The following is a 12,878-nucleotide window of genomic DNA, read 5'->3' on the forward strand; positions in this document are numbered from 1 at the left end:
ACAAGGGTATGTAAACTTTTAATTTTGTGTTTATCTTTGCAGTAAGAGTGTGCTAAAACTATATAACATTAGAATAAATACAAAAATTATGTTACTGTTGTCATGTAAATGTTCAAGTGCATAATATTGCATACTGCGCATGTGTGACGCAGCCCTGAGTTCCATGTGCACGCAGCGCGAGATATGTAAATCAGTCTAGAAGTCTGTGCAAGTCATGTCAGCGTGTCGTGTGTGTGTTCAATAAACAACGCATTAGAAATATAATGTCGTCCACCTCGCGTTACTTGGTGATGTAAACGCCACATGGTGTCAGAAGAAAACTGGATGAAAAACGTCGGACGTGAGTGAGAAGAACCGGAGTGTGCATCGCCATGGCAAAGTTTACCCCACCGGAGCAGTTTGATTTCTCAAAGCCCGAAGCATGGCCTGACTGGAAGCTAAGATTCGCCGGGTATCGCATAGCTTCACTGCTTACGGAGGAAGAGGAAAAAGTGCAAGTGAATGCATTGAATTATTCCATGGGAGCGGAGGCTGAGCACATTTTCAAGGCTTTCACGTTTACTAATGCAACGGATGCAGATGAGTACGATGTTGTAATGGCTAAATTCGACGAACATTTCATTCCGAAACGAAACGTGATCTATGAGCGTGCTAAGTTCCACTCGAGTTCAACAACCAGGCGAGAGTGTGGAAGCATTCGTCAGGCAACTGTATGAACTAGCTGAAAACTGTGATTTTGGGGCACTGAAAGAGGAACAAATGCGGGATCGCATAGTGATCGGAATTCGAGATAAACAAGTGTCGCAGAGACTGCAAATGAAAAGTGATTTAACATTGAAGACTGCCATTGAAACAGCCAGGCATTGTGAGTTGATCAAGTCACAGAATACAGAGAGAGGGCATGGCGCAGAGCACGTGGACAATGTAAAACTGAACATAAGAGATACAGCAACATGGCAAAGATAAACAAAAAGACGACAAAAGGAGCGTGCACAAGATGCGGGCGTAATCATACGGAGGCCGAACAGTGCAATGCGAAAGGAAAAAAATGCATGAAGTGTAACAAAATTGGGCACTTTGCGGCTGTGTGCTATTCAAAAGTTGTTCAAGAGGTAACTGAAGCTGGTGAGGATAATACAGTGTTCCTAGGCTCAGTAGAGCTAAAACAAAAAGATGTACGACTAGCAGAGGATGAGCCACCATGGCGCACCACTCTAGACGTAGCAGATACGCCAGTGTCATTTAAGATCGACTCAGGTGCAGATACCTCAATCATGTCTGAAGCCACATACGAAACACTACGGAGCAAACCTAAACTCAGTGAAGTGAAAAACACCCTTCAGAGGCCAGGTGGCACTGTGGCCACAAGGGGCCAGTTCTTAGCTAAATTAAAAGCTAATATCAGTGGGCAACTACGAAATTGCTGCTTCAGAGTAGTTGTAGTTAAAACCAATGGGGAAAATCTCCTGAGCAGAACAGTGGCAACCAGACTGGGCCTAATTATGCGCATCGATGAGATCAGCACATTCAGTGGCACAGGCACATTGAAAGGAGAACCAGTGAAAATCACACTCAAAGAAGGCGCAGAGCCATACAGCATCGCTACACCACGGCGAGTACCAATTCCACTACTCCCCAGGGTCGAAGAGGAGTTAAAGAGAATGGAGTCAATGTGTATAATAGAAAAAGTGACTGACCCGACCGAATGGTGTGCGCCCATGGTACCTGTCATGAAAAAGAACGGAAAAATAAGAATTTGTGTGGATCTGAAAAAACTTAATGAAAATGTAAAACGTGAAAAGTTTATCTTACCTACCTTGGATGATATCATGCCCAAGCTAGCGAAGAGTACTATGTTCTCCAGCCTAGACGCCGAGAGCGGATTCTGGCAAATTCCTCTAGAAGAGAACAGTGCACGTCTGACCACCTTCATCACGCCTCTAGGCAGATACTGTTTTAAGCGGCTACCGTTTGGGATAACATCAGCGCCCGAGATCTTTCAGCGAAAGATGTCTGAGCTACTGTATGGGCACGAGGGGACAGTCGTGTATATGGACGACATTTTGGTTTTTGGAGAAACACAGGAAATACACGACTAGAGGCTAAAGCAAGTCATGGAGACCATCACCGCTGCAGGTCTACAACACAACAAAGACAAATGCAGGCTTAGCAAACCAGAGCTGAACTTCCTGGGACAGGTTGTGACCAAGGACGGCATAACCCCTAATCAAGAGAGGGTCAAAGCCATAACAACAATGAAACCACCTCAGAGCGTGAGTGAGCTGAGACGGCTACTTGGTATGGTGAACTACATAGGCCGTTACCTACCAAACCTCTCCACGGTGTTACAGCCGCTCAACGAGCTACTCAAGACTGAGCGTGATTGGTGCTGGGGTCCACAGCAAGACAGAGCGTTCGCAGAAGTGAAACAGCTAATTTCCACAGCACCAGTCTTGGAGTTCTTTGATCCGGGGAAGCCGACCATCGTCAGTGCAGATGCAAGCAGTTACGGGCTCGGAGGAGTCCTCCTGCAGAGCCATGATGGAGTCCTGAAGCCTGTTGCGTTCTGTTCGCGTACGTTGACTGATGCTGAGAAGAGATACGCTCAGATCGAAAAAGAGTGCCTTGCAGGAGTGTGGGCCTCTGAGCATTTCTACCAGTATCAGCCATTGGATCAAGATGGACAGCGTGAGCCAGCTGAGCAGGGCTTAACCACCGCCAGTGCTCCTGCTGATACCCCTGGTTCCCCTGAACACCCAACTCCAGTTGTCACCAGGTTTGGTTAAACCAAACCCCAGGTATGCAAGTTAGTTGAGATGATGGACAAAAAGGGCAGAATAAATCCCTCCTCATCTCAAGGGACTGTAGTAGTCTACCCACACCCTTAGTTACTGTTGTAAAAAAAAAAAAAAAAATGTTTGTATAGTGTACGCCTACTATACTTGAAAAGGGGGGGGGGGCGTGTCATGTAGAGTAAATGTTCAAGTGCATAATATTGCATACTGGGCATGTGTGACGCAGCCCTGAGTTCCATGTGCACGAGATATGTAAATCAGTCTAGAAGTCTGTGCAAGTCATGTCAGCGTGTCGTGTGTGTGTTTAATAAACAACGCATTAGAAATATAATGTCGTCCACCTCGCGTTACTTGGTGATGTAAATGCCACAACTGTATCCTAAGCCTTTATGCTGGTTATTTCATAATTATATACATCTATGCAAAAGATTATGTTTCATGTCCTCATACACCTTTTGTATCCAGTCAAAGCAGCATATTCCCCGGAGTGTTTGTGGGAACTATCACAATAAGATCTTTCTTAAGATCTTTCTTCTTACATATCAGTCACCAGCCTCAAATTCTGCTTTTCCCCAACACATCAAAATCCCCAGTGATGATTGTGTTCATTTGTGTCTAGATAGGATTAAACACTGTGTTTACAAATAAAAAGAACTGTTGCCAACAACAACAACAAAAAAAACCTGCATTGTTTCTCTTTTGAAGGAAATTAGTGCATTGGAGATTTTAGGGGAGGGCCCAAATATTTTAAGTAGATGGAACAACCTAGAGCTTAAGGAAACACTAGACACATCTGAGGGGACAGCGTTATTGCTTACTGTGAGTATTACTGCTCAAGTCTGCGTTATCGCTCAACAGAGGTGGGTAGAGTAGCCTAAACCCATACTTGCCAAAATTATTGTAAATTAAATTATTAAATTATATGTCACTACATGCTACAAGAATGTATTGTCAAATGCTTATATATCTCTATTCTTAATAATGTCTTTCGGGTTTGCTGTTCAATGGTGCTTGTGGCATAACTTTCTTTTATTTATAATCTCCAGTTGTGAAACTGTTTATAATGTTTTAAAATGACAAATATGAGTGTCTACTAAAAATACTTAGTCATAAATATAATTTAATGTTTCCAGAGTCCTTATTGCCAGTGAAACTGTAGCATATAACTAGCTCTATAATTATTGATAAAATATGAAGATGGATAAAAAGGTCAGGAAAAAATGTGTTTGTGGTGAATTAGCTCAATCTCACACTGAAATTTGTAACTAAAGCATGTTCCCGTGTCAAAACTATAATTAAATGCCGCGTCCATGTCAACAAATTATTCAGAAACTGTGATGGAAGAAAGATTTTTTTTCTTTCATCTCAACACAAATGTAGGTGCCTGGAATTCACTAGATGCTAGAAGAACTTGTCTGCAACTGGGTTCCATGGTCAGATGAGACAAAAATGCACTTTTATGGTTTAAAAAGAAAGATGGTGCTATAGCAGAAAAGAGGATCTGGAGAGATTCTATATTCCTTGCTCTGCATTCTCAGTTATTATCAAGGAGAATGAGACGAGGCAAAGGGAGGGTGCACAATGCATTAAATGCAGGGATGCCAATAATTTTGACCCATATATATTTTTAAAATTGTTTTTCTTATGCTAAATTAACTTAATTTAAATGTTAGATTGTCAGTGTGATTATTGGACTAATTAAACAGAAAGACGTTTCATGCCTTTTATTCCCCCAAAGGTGCCAGTAATTATGTCACTGGCTATAGCACAATCAACAGCATATCCATTGGCCTGAAAAAATACTTGACAGTATAAGAATAATTGTTTTTCTGTACATTCATGCATGATGGTAACGAGCATTGATTTCAAAATACTCAAAATATGGGAGAAACATGGTCATGGAGAAAATAGACAATTTTTTTTCTGTTGAGTATGGTGTGGCTATATGCTGGACAGTTTTGTTTTGTGTTTTGCCTTTAATGGCTGTGGGACCCTTGCTAAAAACCTAAAAACAATTTCATCTGGCTAATATCTACCACCTCTCTCACTTTGTCTAATTATCTGCCCCCAGAAAAGACGCAGGACTATGGCCAGCAACACATATTATGGAAATGGTTCCAGTGGCAACTGCACCAATATTGACTACCTTATGAAGCGCTATTATCTACCTGTCATGTACGGCATAATTTTTGTAGTGGGTGTACTGGGTAACGTGACCTCACTACTGGTGTACCTGGTAAAAGTGCGTCCCTGGAAAAGCAGCAGCATCATCCTGGTCAACTTGGCCACAACTGACCTGTTGTATATGCTGAGCATGCCATTTTTAATCTACTACTATGCCCAAAGTGACTCCTGGACATTGGGTGACTTCATGTGCCGTTTTGTGCGTTTTGGCTTCCATTTCAATCTCTATGGCAGCATTCTCTTCCTCACCTGTCTGGCTGTTTTCCGTTATGTGGCCGTAGTGCACCCTCTACAAGCAGCTAAGATTCAGAAAAGGCGATGGGGTTTACTCGCATGTGTTCTGACCTGGACTCTTGCAGCTGCACAAATGGCACCCATCTTCAGTATGATCTTCACTGTGAAGGAGAACAACATAACCTCCTGCTTAGACCTGGCCAGCAACAAGCCAACACACGTATGGTGGTATAGCTGGATGCTGACAGTTCTAGGCTTCTTACTACCCCTGGTAGTGGTATGTGCATGTTACATATGTATAGCGAAAGAGTTAGCAAGGGGTCCACACACTCACAATAGAAGTCGTACTCGGGCAAGGAGGCTTATTGCATTGGTGATAATCTGTTTTGTGGTTTGCTTTTTTCCTTATCATGTTCTGCGCACACTGCGAATATACACAAGAATAATTCCTGACGGCTCCTGCATGCTAATGAGATGTGTACATGCTGCTTATGTGGTTTCAAGGCCAGTGGCAGCATTCAATACGATATTCAACTTGGGGCTGTACACCTTGGCTGGTGACCGCTTCAAGCAGGCATTTTTAAGTCTCCTTTTAAATAGCTGCCAAAGACCATTAGTCAAGTAAAGAGCCCACACCATTGACTCTAAAGTTTTATACTAAATGATCCTGGGAACTTCAATTTTTTTTATACAAAATATTCACAGCAGTTTTTAAAAATATAAACCACTAGGTAATCTCACTTAAATACCAGCATTCATTATCCTTGACATGCTTATCCATTAGCTTTTAAGCACCATGCTAATGAAGGTTAAGCCTGATTCTGATGATGTCTTTCAATGTTCAATGTAACAATATTATTGTTAAATGTCTCTGTTTGTATTAGTCTGCCTGAAATGGATGAATCTACCATGGTATGAGAGACTCACCATCTCCTCGTATTTCAAAAAATACTAATGGGGTTAGGTTCATATCTCTGTTTTAGTGGCTTACTACAAAATCAATTTTGGAGCAACATAACATTTGCAAAAATCTTGATCAGCATTATATGGTGCTAATTAAAGTTATGTTGAAAATTTGCCACCATGAAAAAATAAGCGCAGTCACACACATAAAACTGTTTTACTGTATAACTGTGATGTTTTACACACAAACAAAATAAGTATAATTTGAAATTACTAAAGTATTTTATATTTCCATAAAGCTTGTCCAACCTCCCAATAGTATGCTCAGTCCAACTTTGATGCCTGCAAAACCTTAAGAAAAATAGGACAGGAGCATGTTTACCACTGTGTTGCATCATCTTTTCTTGTAACAGCACTTAATAAACATTTAGGGACTGAAGACAAATTGAGCATAACTTTTTGCTATTCTTCTGTTACACAAGTCTTCACCTGTGCAACTGTATAGAGCCTTTGTATTTTGAGCTTAATAAAACACGTCTTCAAAGGGAAAGAGTGTGGACTATCGTGATCATGCAGTATGCTTTTGTAATAAGCATGGACCTCCTTGAAAAAAAAAGGCATCAAAAGATAACATATGTTTTTCCAAAATGTGTTAATGCATTAATGGTGCTTTAACAGATGAACAAATTACCCAGTATTTTGTTCACATACTGGTCAAAGTAGGTTTAGAAATCACTGCTTTCTGTTTTTAGTTGCATTTTACCCATTGTCCCAACTTATAGGGTGAGCTAAAGGGGGAATTTGTATTTATTTGTATTTATTTTTTAGGCAAAAAACTGAAACACCACCACCTGCGTGAGATCACTGTAAACGTTATATGCATTAGGCATCCACTTCTCATTTCATTGAAAAGGAAGAGGAAATTAGAAAGCTGATACTCTGGATTTACTGTAAGCCATTATGGAGTTGCACACAAAGCTATGCTTTTCACACACTCATGTTTTGTTGGAAAGTCTTAGGGTTCGATTCTGGGAACACCATGTGAATACCTCACTTGAAATTATAGATTTAAATAAATAAATAAAGTATTTATAAAAATGAGCACGTTTTGGTTTAAGAACTATTCCAAAGAAAGACCAAGAGAAGAAGCAAATTTTGCAGGGTGTTATACTGTAGACCACCAACTTCCTTCAAAGACAGCACATACAATATTACAGAGTACTGCATAACTAACAGGGAAAATGCATCTGTTACCAAAACTGTTTCAAGGCAGATATCAAAAGACAGTGCCTTTCGCATTCATTGAAATATTCTCTTCTTACCTCACATACATGTTGATGCACAGTAGTAGGCCATGGGGATTAGCCAAATGAAAAGCATGCAAGGGGAATTCCTGACACTGGATATTATGCAATTCATCATGTGATAGAATGTAAGCAAAAAACACAGAGAAGGTTTATAGTGAAGTGGCATTTATTTTTGTTTTTGTTTCATTGCTTTTTGCTGCCATTAAGTTCTGAATGATATGTGTCCTGTGTCATCATCATTGCATTCCGGTTTTATTTAGATTTATTACACAGGTCTCCCAAGCTTTTTGGAATTGGTGTTGTACTTTATTGATTGCTAAGGGGAATTGGGATTGTACTTTATTGTTATTACTAAGGGGAAATGGTCTAACACTGACATTTCATCAGAAGAAATGGTCTTAAATTACATACCCACTTATTTCCATGTGACATTTTTGCAGAAATGGTTTCATTATATTAACCACATTTCCAGCTGAATTCTACATCATTTTTTTCCTCAATGTGGGTGCCTTCTGTGTACTTAGACCACAGGTAAGGGAAATTTTCTACAAACGTTAAGGGAATTTACCAAAAAAAAAAGTGGACTATAACATGATGCCATGTTATGTAAACCTAGCTACAATTAAATTCTTCTGGGAAATACTGTTGCACAAGTAGGAAAGGGTGTGTACCCCACAGACACACAATGGACCAAAAGGAATGATAGCTTTTGTTTCTTTTAAAAAGTTTAGTTAGCACTAAAACCTTTCACACTGCTAGAAAATATTTGTATGGAATGACTGCATATTCAGAGGTAAATAATCTATAGGAATCTACAAACTACAACCTGAAGCTGAGTATGTGACCAGAAACTGCTTATCAAATCAAATCAAAATCAAATCAAATTTATTTGTATAGCGCTTTTTACAGTGGATGTTGTCACAAAGCAGCTTCACAGAATTCCAGAAAAGACAAAGATTTAACAAGAATGTAAAAAATGTAAATACCCCCTGGCGGGCAAGCCAGGGGCAACAGTGGCAAGGAAAAACTCCCTCAGAACTGAAGAAGAAACCTTGGGAGGAACCAGGCTCACCAGGGGGGACCCATCCTCCTCTGGTCAAACTACCTACAAGTGATTATACTACTATTAATAGCAGTAATATTGGTATTAGGAATAGCTAGGAGTCTATGAGAACATCAATGTAGGGTGGGCAGCTAGTTCAAGGTAGGTGGTGGTAGCTGGGGTGTGGGCAGCTGGTCTGAAGTGGGTAGCAGGAGGGCTCGACCGCCAGTCGTCCTTCAGTGTCCGGCCGGACATGTGGGCAATTGTATACTCGGAAATAAAAGCAGGGAGAGGGAATTAGTTTTATTCTGTCTGTTTGTGCGTAAAACAAGGGATGTAAACATTTACAGAGTGTGGCTAACGACTCCGGCAGATCTGACTATGACAGCTTAGCTAAAAGGAGAGAACCAGAAGGACACACAGACACGGCAGCACTCTGAAACAGTTTGGCATCCCTCCGCTCCACCGTCCACAAACTTGAGTGACCGCGTGCGAGCAGCGGGGCGACAGCACCAGCGTCTCAGTTTATTATAATTCCCTGTGTCCATGGACCCCTGGATCTGCTGCCTTTATCTAAGGGGGAACATTACCTACCAAAAGCTAAACTGAACAAGTGAGTTTTCAGCCTAGCTTTAAAGATTGAGACTGTGTCTGAGTCCCGAACATTTTCTGGAAGATCATTCCAGAGTTTGGGGAGTTTACAAGAAAAAGCTCTTCCCCCAGCTGCAGTCTTATGAATTCTGGGAACTATTAATAAGCAAGCACTCTGGGATCTGAGTAGTTGTGATGGCTCATAATGGGAAATAAGGTCTTGTAAGTACTCAGGAGTGAGCCCATGTAGGGCTTTATGTGTCAATAAATGAATTTTATAATCAATACAGAATTTAACAGGCAGCCAATGAAGTGATGAGAGCACTGGACTGATGTGATCAAATTTTCTAGTTTTAGTGAGGACCCTGGCAGCGGCGTTTGGACTAGTTGAAGTTTGCTTAGATTCCTGCTCGTACATCCTGACAGCAGTGCGTTGCAGTAGTCTAGCCTGGAAGTAATAAAGGCATGTACTGGTGTTTCCGCATCATGCAGGGATAGGGCATTTCTTATCTTGGCAATGTTGCGAAGATGCAGAAAAGCTGTCCTAGTGATGCTGCCTATGTGTTGATCGAATGATAAATCTGAATCAATTATGATGCCAAGACTTTTTGCTGCTGAGCCAGGTGTAACTGGAAAGTCAGCAAGATTTAAAATTAAATCTGGTTGTTTATTTCTTGCTAATTTTGGACCCAGAAGGAGAACCTCTGTTTTGTTTCTCTTTAGTAGGAGGAAGTTCCGTAACATCCAGCATTTCACATCTTTTACACAGTCATCCATTTTCTTTAATCTGTATTTGTCATCAGGCTTGGCTGATATGTACAGTTGCGTATCGTCTGCCTAACAATGAAAGTTAATACCATGGTTACTTATAACTGTGCCTAACGGTAACATGTATAGAGTAAATAATAAAGGTCTTAAAATAGAGCCCTGCGGAACTCCAAGTCTTAGATAAATAAAGATAAATTGTTTACACTAACGAACAGATAACGTTCTGTTAGGTAAGATTTGAACCATGATAGGGCTGTCCCTGTGACTCCAACCATGTTTTCTAACCTTTCTAGGAGAATATTGTGGTCTATTGTATCAAAAGCTGCACTGAGGTCAAGTAGCACTAACAGGGATACGTAGCCTTGAACAGAGGCAAGAAGAAGTTTGTTATTTATCTTAACTAGAGCTGTCTCAGTGCTGTGATGTGGCCTGAATCCAGATTGAAATTTTTCATATATATGGTTCTTATGTAGATATGAACTAAGTTGTTGGGCCACAGCTTTTTCTAAGATCTTTGATATAAATGGTAAATTAGAAATAGGCCTGTAATTTGACAATACGGTAACATCAAGATTTGGTTTCTTGATCAGGGGTTTGATAACTGCTAGTTTAAAAGCTTTGGGTACATGGCCCCGACTAAGGGACGTGTTTACTATAGTTAAAATAGGGTTTATAATAACTGGCAGTACTTCTTTGAGTAATTTTGAGGGAATTGCATCGAGTATGCAGGTTGTGCAATTTGCAGAAGAGATCTTCTCTAGTTCTAGCTGTGGGAGTGGGTAAAAAGTTTCCAGGCTCTTTTCTACAACTGTGTTTTGTTTTATATCAGCCAAGTCAGATGACAGCCAAGTTGGGTTTAATACTGTGAGTTTTACTAGATCTACTAGATTACTAAATCTAGTTCCATTGGGTCTGATGGGGTGAAAACTGGCATTGATAGCTCTGGCAGACTTTCTATAAATTGTCGGGCGGTAAATGGTTTTATTGAACGCTTTGTAGAATAACGAAGGGACGTACATATATTATGGCTAAGACGTAGTTCATATGAAATTAAGTAATGGTTGGAGATTGCTGTGGTTTGTGGTAGGATATTAAGCTTGTCTATGTTAAGACCTAGTGTCAAAACTAAATTTAACGTGTGACTGCAGTAGTGTGTAGGCCCTTTTGGGTAAAACCAATAGAGTCTAGAATTGAGGTAAATGCCTTTTTTAGTGGGTCATCTACCTTCTCAAAGTGAACATTAAAATCTCCTACAATTATTACTTTATCGTTGCACACAGCCAGGTTTGCAGTAAAATCACTAAATTCTTTTAAAAATTCAGAGTAGGGCCCTGGTGGCCTGTAAATGTTAAATAATGAAAATGCGTTCTTTTTTGTGACCAGATTTGTAACGTGAATAGAAAGGACCTCAAAGGAAGTGAAAGTATCACATGGTTTCTGACTAATATCTATAGAGTATTTTGGTAAATTACACATACTCCACCTCCCTTGCCTGATAATCTTGGCCTATGTGCATAATAGCCTGCAGGGGTGGCTTCATTTAAAGCTGAATATTCATCTGGTCTAACTCATGTTTCAGTAAGACAGAAAATGTCAAATTTATGATCGTTTATAATTTCATTTACGATGACTGCTTTTGAGTTTAGTGATCTTATATTGAGCAGTCCAAATTTAATAGAGTTCAATAAAGTTGAACTTGGGTGATGCCTCAAGGCAGATCAGTTTAGCCTGTCTGTCTGCGGCCTGGTCCCAGCTCTGGACTGTCAGCAGCTGTTTACACTACTGTGCCGACTAACTAAGAGACTATGAGCTATGCTGCACGAAAGTAAGGCAGCACCCTCCCGCGTGGGGTGGACACCATCCCTACCTATAAGACCAGGCTTGCCCTCGAAATGCAACCAATTATCTATAAAGCCCACTTGATTTTTGGAACATCACTTGGACATCCAGCAGTTTAACGCCGAAAGCCTGCTTTAGGCTTCAGAACCACGCCGCATTGGGATGGGGCCAGAGCAGATTACGGCATCGGACATTGTGTGGACCTGTTTAATCACCTCTCTAATATTACTCTTAGTTATCTCAGACTGCCGCAGACTAATATCATTGGCTCCTACATGAATAACTATCCTCGAATATCTCTTATCTGCTAACAGTCTAAGGTTGCCACTAATGTCCGACGCTCTGGCTCCCGATAAACATCTAACAGTTACTGCTGACGCCCCTAAAGGAGTAGCTAATTTCATGTGTCGGGCCTCCTGTAACCAGAGTGCTTCACTGAGCGGGGCAAACCTGTTTGACACGCAAATTGGAGGAGCGTGGTGTTCCGGTGGGCTAGCTTTGGCCTCAGCATTAGAATTAGCCTTAGCTTTCTGGCTAGACCACCAAGTCGTCACCCATTCGCCCCGCTGTGAGGGCTCTAATGCCGGAGTCAAGGGGGTACTAACTCTCCCTAAGGCACTAACTAGCTGGCACTTAGCACAAACACAGCCACTATCATTATCTCTAGAGGCGGAAAAATCCTGCCATTGAAAGTAAGAGGTTGCTTTTTAGAGCTAAATCTGTTTGACATGTTTAAAATCAGGTGGAGATGTTCTTGCAAGGGTACCTTCACGCTTAATGGTGCAGAAGCGGCGCACGGGTTTGGCGTCGGCCGTGTGGCTAAAGACGGGCGGAGGCGCGGCTGGCCCGGTTGTCCGGAGCTGACGGGACGAACGCCGGCGGTCTGTGGTGTTTGCCTGGCGTGGGGTGGGCCTGGGACACGACCCTTTGAGGTTACCGTGCGGTAGTTTGGAGCGTGCCAGGGGGCGGTCTCTGGTTTTCTGGCGCTCTGGTTATCGCTTCTCGGCCTTTTGGCTAAGATCAAGCGATCGACTCTGAGTGAGCACGACGAAGGCCAGTTCAGTGGCATAGTCATATCACTTAGTAGAGGAAATTTGGGCTTTTTAAGAAAGAATGGTGTATGCTTTGTTCATTGTAAATTGTTTTTGTGTTCCTTTTCCTTTCAGGAGGAGGTGTGCTCGACTTATTCTTCAGTGAATAAAGGAAAAGGTAAGT

General features: G+C 41.3%; 1 protein-coding gene across 1 annotated transcript; it reads left to right on the forward strand.

Moving 5' to 3' along the window:
- The first annotated feature begins 4,881 nt into the window (after nucleotides 1-4,881).
- On the forward strand, nucleotides 4,882-5,838 carry LOC108439375 (2-oxoglutarate receptor 1-like). Its single transcript, XM_017717751.1, has one exon. The coding sequence runs from the start codon at nucleotides 4,882-4,884 to the stop codon at nucleotides 5,836-5,838; it is 957 nt and encodes a 318-aa protein (XP_017573240.1).
- The last annotated feature ends 7,040 nt before the right edge of the window (nucleotides 5,839-12,878 follow it).

This window comes from Pygocentrus nattereri, chromosome 12 (assembly GCF_015220715.1).
Source record: "Pygocentrus nattereri isolate fPygNat1 chromosome 12, fPygNat1.pri, whole genome shotgun sequence".
NCBI classification, from domain to species: Eukaryota; Metazoa; Chordata; class Actinopteri; order Characiformes; family Serrasalmidae; genus Pygocentrus; species Pygocentrus nattereri.

Excerpts from the sequence above, each read along its gene's own strand:
- LOC108439375 (XM_017717751.1), top strand. The coding sequence starts at position 4,882 with ATGGCCAGCAACACATATTATGGAAATGGTTCCAGTGGCAACTGCACC.